Below are 10,523 nucleotides of genomic sequence, written 5' to 3' on the forward strand. Positions count from 1 at the left end.
ATACAAAAACAATACTTGAACTGTCTTTTTTCATTCTTCTCTGCAGATCAGCTGTTTGGGCCTTGAGGAGAATGTTGAAGGTGATCCCTGCAAATTTATACTGACGTCTCGCTCCTCGAATGGCATTATTGAATCATTTGTGCTCCACTCTGCTCACCCCGGGGTGCGTGAGGTCTGGACCCTACAAATTAGTCAGATATTGGAAAGCCAACGTAACTTCCTCAATGGTAGGCTTTAAAACGCTTACTGTTTTTTCCGCACTATAGGGCGCTCTGGATTATAAGGCGCACTGTCATTGAATGGTCTATTTTCAAACTTTTTTCACATATAAACCGCACTGGACTATAAGGCGCATTAAACGAAACACTACAGTTAGATGGACTTTGGACTTTGTTTGGCATGTTCACAGTGACTCTCAGCTTTGTTCAATTGTGGCGCGTAGGGAGGGTGCTGTCTGGGATCGCTGGATGGTCGGCGTGTTCGCAGTGACTCAGTTGTTCAGTTGTGGCTAGAAGTGGCACATTGCACTCACTTTTTCGGTTTGTTCCTCCATTCCATTCCTCGTCTGCGTGGAGTGTTGTGTGGCTGCGGGTGTGTTTCGCTGTGCGATCGCTGTCTGCTCTGTGCATGTTTGCGTGTGCAGTGGGTGGTGCGGTTTTGTAGTTTACTGAAGTCGTGCTGGGACACCCGAGTGGATTCGTGTATAGGGTGCTCTGGATTGTGGGGCTCGCAGTCGTTTTTTGATGGGGTTGGAGGCTTATGAGTGCGCCCTATAGTGCGTAAAATACGGTAGTTATTTTGCACCCCCCATAAAACACTTCAACATTGTAACTAAAATATTAACTTCTCTAGCACTCACATCACCGATCGAGTTCCAGAGGAACCATATTGGAGCGAATGTGGGCTCTTGTTCTCCTAACATGGGAGCTCTGAGTGGAGGCAGCTCATTGCCTGCTGCTGCAAACTCCCAGGTTAGCTCTATCCCTTCAGGTCCTCCAGGAGGCTCCCGGCGACCATCCAGGATCCCCCAGCCCTCTCGTTTACCACAGCCCACACGCCATCACCCCAGCACTGACACTGACAGCCCCCACAAAATGTCAGGTATGAAGTATGCACAGATTATACATATTTGTCTTTGAAAGAAAATGTGACTGAAGTGTGAGTTTTACCTACTTGTGATTCAGGTTTGTCACCCCGTCCTGTCCCCTCCTCTCTCATCCCTTCAGGGAGTAGTCCACAAAGCAAACGTTCTAGTCAAAGCTCAGAGGACCAAGTACAGGCTAACACTCCAGCCAGTGCTGTATCTCCCCTTCCTCGTGCCACAGTGGGGCCCTTGCCCTCTACACCCATTGCCAAAGTTCGGCCTGGAGCCGTGTCCCCTATGGCCTCACCAATGGCCACTCCTGCTTTTGGCAAAGAAGCCCAGGTAGCGCCCCCTCCCAGCCCTGGTCACAAGTCTGGACCAGGTTTCTGGAGCTCCATGCCAGCTTCCCCAGCCAGCCGGCCTGGCTCGTTCACCTTCCCTGGGGAAACGGGAGAGACTCCAGTGCGTCAGAATTCAAATCCGGTCCAGGCTGGTTCTGGATCTGGGAGCCAAAATCAGTCCCACAGACACTCCACCCACAGCAAGGACGCTGATCGCATGAGTACATGCTCCTCTGCCAGCGAGCAGTCCATCCAGTCCACCCAGAGCAATGGGGTAAGACTATAGCCCCCTGCTGCTCCAACTAACAGGCACAGTGAGCCCTGGTCTGTCCTGTCTGCCTGCTGAAGCCAGTGCTACTAATCTGTCCCTACTGATCATTTCTACTTCTCTTCACTCGACTGTCTGTCGCAGCCGTCTGCACTTAACTGATTTCGGGTTGACTCTCCTCTGATTAGCTTTGTACAGCTTCGGTCAAGGCTCTCTGTAGATGACTTTCTCTAACAAAGCTTTTACTAACCCCTGACTCCCTTTTGGCCGCCCTTAACCTCCTGCTGTCTTCATGATTTCATACTCAACACTTCAAATGTACTTTTCTGCAACTAACGCCAACGTTTGTGGTTTTGCCCTCAAACGTGTCCTTACAAATCATTGAACCTTGCTGCCTCTCATCTTTGTGTGGGAGTAAAAGGCAAAGGCAGTAAAAAAAAAAATTGCATCTTTTCCTTTAGTTTCTTTCATCAAATGAAAATGATTACTGTTCTTTAGACTTGATAAATGTTCAAGATTAAGATTTCACTACTGCATTCACTTACTGTACATGTATGCATATGAATTGTAACAGTAATCTGTATTCTTGTATTTTGCAGAGTGAAAGCAGCAGCAGCAGTAGCGTATCCACAATGTTGGTGACTCAGGACTACATGGCTGTTAAGGAGGATGAGATCAGCGTTTCACAGGGAGAGGTGGTCCAGATCTTAGCCAGCAACCAGCAAAACATGTTCCTGGTTTTCAGGGCAGCGACTGAGCAGGGCCCCGCTGCTGAAGGCTGGATTCCTGGATTTGTGCTTGGACACACCTCTGCCACTGTCCCAGAGTGCCCCGAGGGATCTGTCAAGTAAGACATGACATCACGCATAACAGGAGACACATTAGACTGATGGCATATATTTCTCATCTTGTTAATAGTTTTCTCTCTAAATTTGAAGTGATGTTTTTTTTTGTTTGATTTGTTTTGTTTTTTTGTCAGTAGAAAATCTTCCTCTTGGCACACATCATTACGCATCCGTAAGAAGTCTGAAAAAAAGGATAAAGAGGCCAAAAAGGAAACCAAGCTGGAAAATGGTTACAGGAAGTCCAACAAAGTATCTGTAAAGGTAAAAGTACTAAAATAAGATCAATTTTATTAGTTTACTTCAACATATGATTCTATCCCTAAAATGGTTCTGCATATCCTATTGCAGCTTCTAAATCCCAACTATATCTATGATGGTAAGAATATTTTGTATTTTAAGATATGTATAGCACTTGTTACTTAAAGTTTCTAAAAGTTGTCTTTGTTCAGTTCCCCCTGAGTTTCTTGTTCCACTGAGTGATGTGACTTGTGACAATGGAGAGAGCGTCACCCTTAGGTGTAAAGTTTGTGGTCGACCCCGGGCTTCCCTTACTTGGAAAGGTCCCAATCAGAGCACCCTGACCAACAATGGACACTTCAGCATTGCTTACAGGTAACAACCATAAAAATATCCGAATTCTGATGGACATCCAAAACTTTACTGAAAATAATTAGGTCTTAAACAGAATACAGTAGATTTTAATATTGTTACATGTTTTACACAGAATGACTAAGTAGTAAGTTATGTGTTTTATTGTTGTTATAGTGATGCAGGTGAAGCCACGCTGCGGATTATTGGTGTGGATTCTGACGATGATGGACTTTACACTTGTGTTGCCACAAATGAACTTGGTACTGTAACATCCACAGCCAATCTCAGAGTCCTTGGTAAGATTAAATTTAACAGTGTAAACCAAATGAGGATGTGTCATCTGTATAATGTCCTATTATGTCTTCAGCTGTGTCCAGGGATGGTGTCAGGGTGAGCTGGAAGGACAACTTTGAGTCTCATTACGCTGAAGTGTCTGAACTTGGCAGGTAAATTCAGGAAAATAATCTTATACAAAGAGTATGCTTGAACAGAACTGACTGTCTCTTGTGTTTTAAACATTTCCCAGGGGTCGCTTCTCTGTTGTGAAGCGTTGTGAACACAAAGGTACAAAGTGTGCTGCTGCTGTTAAACAAGTGAACAAGAAACTGATGCGACGGGACAGGGTGACCCAAGAGCTCAGTCTCCTTCATAGGCTACAACACCCCAACATAGTCAGCCTTATAGACACGTATGAATCCCACAGCAGCTACACGCTGGTTCTGGAGATGTGAGTAGTCATGCCTCACACAAGTTTGTCATATTTGTATTTTTACTTTTTGGTCATATGTTGTGGCGCATGCTTGTCTCTGTTGCACAGAGTCGATCAGGGCCGCTTGTTGGACTACATAGTGCGCTGTGGGAATCTAACTGAGGAGAGAGTTGCCAGCTTCTTGCGGGATGTTTTAGAAGCTTTACACTACCTGCACAACTGTAGGATTGTGCATTTGGACATAAAGGCAAGTAATTTATATTCAATTATTCAAAGAGTAAATATTATATATTGGTAAATAAATAAACTGACATAATAAAATGAATGTCTGTTTTGTTTTCAGCCTGAGAACCTCTTGGTGGCCCACAGCCCCATTGGCCAGCCAGTGGTCAAACTCATAGACTTTGGAGATGCTATCCAGCTCAACAGTGCACACTACATCCACCCCCTGTTGGGCAGTCCTGAATTTGCGTCCCCAGAATTAGTGTTGGGCGAGCCAGTGTCTTTGACCTCTGACCTCTGGAGTCTAGGTGTGGTGACATATGTGCTGCTGAGCGGCGCATCTCCTTTCCTGGATGAGAGTGCAGAGGAGACCTGTCTGAACATCTGTCGACTGGACTTCAGCTTCCCCAGAGACTACTTCCATGGCGTAACACAGGCGGCTCGGGACTTTGTGTGTCTGCTGCTGAGGACTGACCCAGGCAGGAGGCCTCCAGCGGGACTGTGCCTCCAGGAGCCATGGCTCCAGCCGGGCAGCCAGGCCCAGGGAGAGTTCTGTCTGGACACCTCCCGACTCATTGCCTTCATGGACCGGAGGAAACATCTAACTGATGCCCGCCCCATAGGAGGAGTCCGAAGCTTTATTCAAAGTCGTCTTCAGTCCAGAGTTTGACACTATCGATTCACTAATCTATTTCCTCTGGCCCAAGCCCTTTCAATCCACCTGTAGATCTGCAGCACAGGTCTACGTATGTGTTAATTCAGTGCACAGGTTGTGGACCTATGGATCTAGAGATTAAATGTCCATAATAAATAATGAATGCTGATCTGATCTTTTTCACTGACCAACATTTCAGGCCTGTAGTCCTCTCACCTTAAATTTAAAGTTTGTCAGAGCCCTTGAGAACCAAGTTCTCTCCTGCAACAGATGCTCTTATCTACTGCTGCTTGCTAACACTTAACAACATATTTTGTCAGGTAACAAAGGACTAAAAGAAAAAATGAAGTAATTTATTTTTTAAGAAATAAAACTGAGCAGTTTGAATTGGCAGATGCCACTGGACAGATGTGGAGCTATTAGAACAAAGTGATGCCATCAAAGCAAAATGCCTACTGCCTCCTTATGGAGAAAGAGAACGAAACTGTGTTGAGCTCTTTTTACTTAAGTACAAACTTTCTTATAGAAACTATATATAGGAAAACAAGTACTGTCTTTCAGGACAAGAAGAATGCAAATGTCAGGAGTTGCTGTGCTACTTTGACTCATCATATCCTGAAGACAATAATAGACATTTGTACGTGCACTCAGAGCTTTTAATGGCTGCGCTAACATTAATAACAAAACAATGGACATTTGCCATTTGCTTTTAATAGAACTAACCTTGTGTTGAGCAGTCTGGAAATGTTCAGGCCTTATCTGTAAATAGACAGATGCCTTCTTCCCTCAAAGCAGCAGTTTCTGGATAAAACCTTGATGGCAGTGCTCATTGCCAATCACAGGGGGAATGTGAAGGCAGAAGAAGACTGATACTGTAAATGCACTCATTGTATGTTAAGTTTATCATGTGCAATGTTGCGGCTTTAACATTTTATGCAACTATTTATGAAGACATCTGTTGTATCTGTAATAAATCTATAGAAAAGCACGTACTTGGTACTGCAAGCACTGCTATAGTAGTTTGTGTTTATTTGATCTCGTTTTTATGAGTTCAAGGCCGGGCTTTTATTACAGGTCACCCTCTGGATCATCACAATGTGATCAAAACTAATGTATCATTTTTGCCCTGTATGCCTGCGTAGTATTGGTACACCAAAGTTGTTCAAGCTTTATAGTACTTGATACAAACTGTGTTAGTTTCACTTGGGTTTACTAAGACCTTGCTGTTTACACTAGTTAAATAACACCATTGGTCATTAGAGCATTTCTGTTCATGCTTAAAATTGTAAATAAAGCCAATTCTCAAACTTACTCAAAAATATAAATTAATCTGATAGGGATGATTCACTGAAACTTTATTTATTATTGCAGATGCCATTCAAACAAGCAAACTTAAACTGAATGCAACAGTTTAGGTTTTATTTTGTTTTCTCAGTGTTTAAGTTACATGTTTTTTAATCTTTGCATGTATATTTTTGTACAGATCATATTTTCCACTTGTAAATATTCTCATTTTGTCATCATTTATTTGGAAATTAAAACTATTGAACACATCTGACTTTTTGTTTTCTATTTCTTTACCATTCTTTGTTTTGTTTTGGCTACACAAGCCCGAGGGAGGCAGTACCCTCATCCCTATGAAATGGGGCACCATCCTAGTTACCTCCGCCAAGGAGGTTATGTTTTTGCCGGCGTTTGTTTGTTTGTCTGTTAGCAACATAACTCAAAAAGTTATGGATTGTGATGAAATTTTCAGGATTTGTTGGAAATGTGAAAAGGAAGAACTGATTTCATTTTGGGGGTGATCCGGAAGAAATCCTGGATTCTGGATCACGTTGAAATTTTAGTTAACATTGTGGTAAATGGGGCCAAAAATTTTGTTTCTCAATATCTCGGTTAATTATTGACCAAACCCCATGAAATTTGACTCAGGGATGGACAATGGGATCCTCTTTCATATTCCAAAGGCTGATCCGGATCTGATCCAAAAGACTGATTTTATCGCAATTTATATAAAAAATGGGGGTAGTCCTTGGCAGAGGTCTGCGCTCTCTGAGTGCTTTTCTAGTTTTAATTGTTTTAAGTCAATGGCAGATGTGAAACCTGTTCCCCTTTCCTTCACCTGGCTTTTGTTTACCTGTGATCTCAGACGGTCTTCTGCCAGGCCAGAGCTGGTACAGTATCAGACAGACACATAGATGACATCTAGTGGTGATATATGAGAATACAACAGGGATGGGTCACCATTCTGGCTACAGATGGTAGCTTTAAGACACAGTCTGTGTTGAACTTTGTTTTGGCCAGTCTGCTTAAATAGGGAAAAATTATGACCCTGAATATGTAGCCTTCTCCACAAAGCACTCTGAATACTTTGTATTGCACTTCTCATTAATTCTAGCAGGTGGCAGTACAAATCCACAAATAACATTGTGTATGTTTTTGTTACCGTTAGATTATATTTTTTTTATCATTATGTAACATCTGATGTCCATATACAATCAACTTGTTGAAAGAAAACACAAGTTAAATCTTTTGGTTTATAGCAATTTTGTCCTTTATTCTAAGTTCCAATACAGATAATATATCAGTCCCTTATTTGTACAAAAATACCTGATCAGGATACAATGTAGATCCAGGAGCCATACAGATGTATATAGAATGAAGCAAAGCACAGTGGGAATATTTGAAAATGAACAAGGGTTATTATTTGCACTGTTTTTTTCCTTTCTTTCCCTGAAATATTTTCTCAAGCTTATGATGACTTCAGCCCAAAGAATAGCTCCACCAATGCTGAGTCAGGTTCTGTTGCACCCATAATGTTGATGGGACTTCTGTGCAATGTAGGAACTTGCTCTACAGTCAATGCAGTGGACGGATGGAAATTAAGGACTGTTATAGGCACCTGCTGCAAAAATAGGCTCTTATGAATGAATACAATGTTATGCACCTTGAAATCAGAATATATGGACAAACTGAACTAGTGTTTCAGCTACAGCATACATTGTTCTACTAAGTGTCAGTGACTATTTCCAAATGGTGCCTGTGCTATGTTATTCCACCTGTGTGTGCATTATGTGTAGAAAGTCATAGCCTACACATTACTGAATGTCTCCTACAAAATAATGGTCAGACACCGGTACAGCCAGAAAGTATAGGATTTTGAAACAAAGATACCAGCGGAATTTGACGCTCCTGTCAGGTTGTCAGCTTATATGTGCAAGTATTGTTTAGAAATTTGACAAATGCCAAAAATCCAGTTTGATCTCTTAAAAAACAGCTTAATTTAATACTGTATATATTGTGGTATTTTTATATAAAAGGTCATTTGTGGCAAACCAAAGAAAATACACAATAATGTCAATGTACACACAATCAGATAAAGGAAAAAAAAGACAATATCATTCTTCATTTTACATGGAGTTATGAGCAAAAGCATAACACGCCATACATAGTGATCTGTGACCTAAGTACAGTGTTAGGGCTACGTCCTTTCCATAGCTTCACATACTCTGACAACAAATGTTACTGGTATCGTCATTCACTTCTATGTAGGATTGCATTGTAGCACAGTGATTATAAAATGGAGGGAGGTGCGGTTTGGATCTCCTCTTTAAAAGAAAGGAAATAAAACTCTGGTGCGTTTTTGCTTTCGGAGCGCTGGGAATGCTGGGAAAACTGCCAGCCCACCTCCTGTCTCCATGACATAGCCCAACCAAAATACAACCTTGGAATAAAAAGGCAAGTATGATAATAACCAGCAATCCTGAATAGTGAGTATATAGTTAACAGTCTGGCCATCATCCACGCACATACACACAATACACACTATATTCACCACAGGGTCATAGCTTAGAGGCTGGACACAGGTGGGGGGAGAAGGGGGGGGCAGGGTGTTCAAGCATTATCCAATCCCTGGGGAGAATCTGCCCTGGCTTGACTATCAAAGTAAAGGCCTGATTGGTGGAGGTGCAGAGCTGGTGAGTCGTGTGATTGGTCGACAGGCAGCGGCAGTAGCATGTGTGTCGATGACAGTACTTGAAAAGACTGGCAGGGGTTGTCTGGTGGCCTCCTGCTAACCTCGCTCACTAGGAATAACATGGGGCATGCAGGTGCAGACTAATTCCATTTAAAACTTCAGGAACCAAGATGTCATATGCCTTGCAGCTTTTCATTCACAGGTCAATCAGCATACCAGAAAAGCACTTTAGATCGCCACTACAGCCTCCTATTTTCCCGTTTGCGTTCCTGGTCATCTGGTTTTTATTAATGGCAGGGCAGTGATGGTCCATGTACAGTCTTACGTCAAGAAATTAGAATAGGATCGACAATTGAACTTTTTTCTTAAAAATATATCTAATCCATCATTTAATTTAATAGTAAAGATGATGTTTTTTGTAAAATGACAACGTGGTCAACATTTTGAGCACAGGTGACAGATTATAACTATTAAAATACAAATAAATTTAAACTACAAAAAGGCTTCAGAAAGTTCATGTAGAGATCTTGAGCTGATGTTTGATCTCTTGTGACAAAAGCCTCTTTAATGAGATGAAACATCTTTAACTCAGAACCAGAGGACTACCTTTTGAAACCCTTTGTTGCTATGGAATTTACTTGGATAATGAGGCATTGCACATATTTGAACTACAAATTGTTTCTTTTGTAAAATTCCAACTTTTGCAGTAGTACTGTAATACCAAGCCAAGTGAATTTGTAGTCATGTTTTGTGAAAATATCATAAATTTGTCTTTAAAAATTTCCTTGATAAAAAAAGACATGGTCTATGTCTTGGTTTTGGCTCATTTTCAGCGGCACTACTTACAGTAAGTGCCTTCTCAGGTCTCCACTGGGGCCCCCCTTAGTTTAAAACTTTCAAAGTGCTACACATAATGGCTTTAAGATAAACACGAATATTGTAAAAAATAAACTTTTTGCTGCTGTTACATTGTGTACATCCAAGGTTTTATATCACTCCAGTTTGGTTATGATAATGGTCCATTATCATTGTCATTGCTCATTGTGTAGGATTTAGAACGGCAAAGCAACTACACCTGTACATAAAATCCTATACTATGCATTAAGTATTATGGGGTCTCGTCAAGGCCCAATATCCTATGTTGCACCAGAAAACTAAGATTTATTTTTTAGATGGCCGGAAGACAAGGTTGAGGTAAGGGGTAACCTGTAAATAGATATGCAGTCTAAATCATCAATTCTGACATTACTAAATCCTACACAATGTACACTAAAGCTATACTAAAATATAAAATAAGGAAACAACTTATGTTTTTGGCATGTTTTCATACTTATCAAACATAATTAACTGATTATCAAAACTTTGAACAATAGCTTTCAATCGCCTCAAGTTCTCAAATATTGCAACATAACAGCTTCACTTTCTTGGCCATAATTGATTTCCTCCTCACTGAAGGAGAGAGAAATATAGATCATTATATGTATATTTTAATATAGCTTAAATTTTTACTAAAGATTTTCACATGATAAAGGCGGACATTTTGAGTTCATCCTGGATCCCCCAAAACACCATAGGCTTCTGTTGATTTGTCTTTCTTCTAGTTGGAGGGAACAGTGGTCAATTATCTTCACTCATTAGATGTGCAAGCTCAGAACAGACTAAAAATAAAATAACATTCAAGACAATTCACTGTGATAGCCCAAGTCGATGTTACGAATGACTAAAGTGGTACAAGATTTTGGGGGAATACTTTTTCACAAGTCTGCAGTCTTCCTCCTCTTCCTTGTAGCAACTGATTTCCAAACCTTCTTGTCTGAAAGGCACTGCACCAT

The 10,523-nt window shown here is 41.3% G+C and overlaps 2 protein-coding genes across 5 annotated transcripts in view; one reads left to right on the plus strand and one right to left on the minus strand.

Moving 5' to 3' along the window:
- trioa (trio Rho guanine nucleotide exchange factor a) overlaps nt 1–6,268 on the plus strand; it is a 54,358-nt gene extending 48,090 nt beyond the window's left edge. For 2 of the 4 annotated variants that reach the window (XM_055156958.1, XM_055156961.1), the window contains 12 exons: nt 47–227; nt 853–1,101; nt 1,185–1,699; nt 2,293–2,540; nt 2,673–2,799; nt 2,887–2,914; nt 2,988–3,150; nt 3,304–3,425; nt 3,497–3,575; nt 3,656–3,856; nt 3,947–4,085; nt 4,182–6,268. In XM_055156958.1, the coding sequence (XP_055012933.1) occupies nt 47–227; nt 853–1,101; nt 1,185–1,699; nt 2,293–2,540; nt 2,673–2,799; nt 2,887–2,914; nt 2,988–3,150; nt 3,304–3,425; nt 3,497–3,575; nt 3,656–3,856; nt 3,947–4,085; nt 4,182–4,730 (2,601 nt within the window). In that variant the 3' untranslated portion in view covers nt 4,731–6,268. The remainder of the gene's footprint in view (nt 1–46; nt 228–852; nt 1,102–1,184; nt 1,700–2,292; nt 2,541–2,672; nt 2,800–2,886; nt 2,915–2,987; nt 3,151–3,303; nt 3,426–3,496; nt 3,576–3,655; nt 3,857–3,946; nt 4,086–4,181) is intronic. The other 2 variants (XM_055156960.1, XM_055156962.1) reach the window with 1 other exon arrangement.
- A 1,704-nt stretch (nt 6,269–7,972) lies between these two features.
- Nucleotides 7,973–10,523, minus strand: part of LOC110167175 (growth factor receptor-bound protein 10-like) — a 14,302-nt gene continuing 11,751 nt past the window's right edge. The window contains exon 13 of the mRNA XM_055157359.1: nt 7,973–10,523. This exon is cut by the window's right edge and continues 1,177 nt beyond it. The gene's annotated coding sequence lies outside the window, so the exon portion shown is untranslated.

Source organism: Boleophthalmus pectinirostris, unplaced genomic scaffold (genome assembly GCF_026225935.1).
Source record: "Boleophthalmus pectinirostris isolate CB_2022bp ecotype Guang Dong unplaced genomic scaffold, ASM2622593v1 HiC_scaffold_21, whole genome shotgun sequence".
Taxonomy (NCBI): domain Eukaryota; kingdom Metazoa; phylum Chordata; class Actinopteri; order Gobiiformes; family Gobiidae; genus Boleophthalmus; species Boleophthalmus pectinirostris.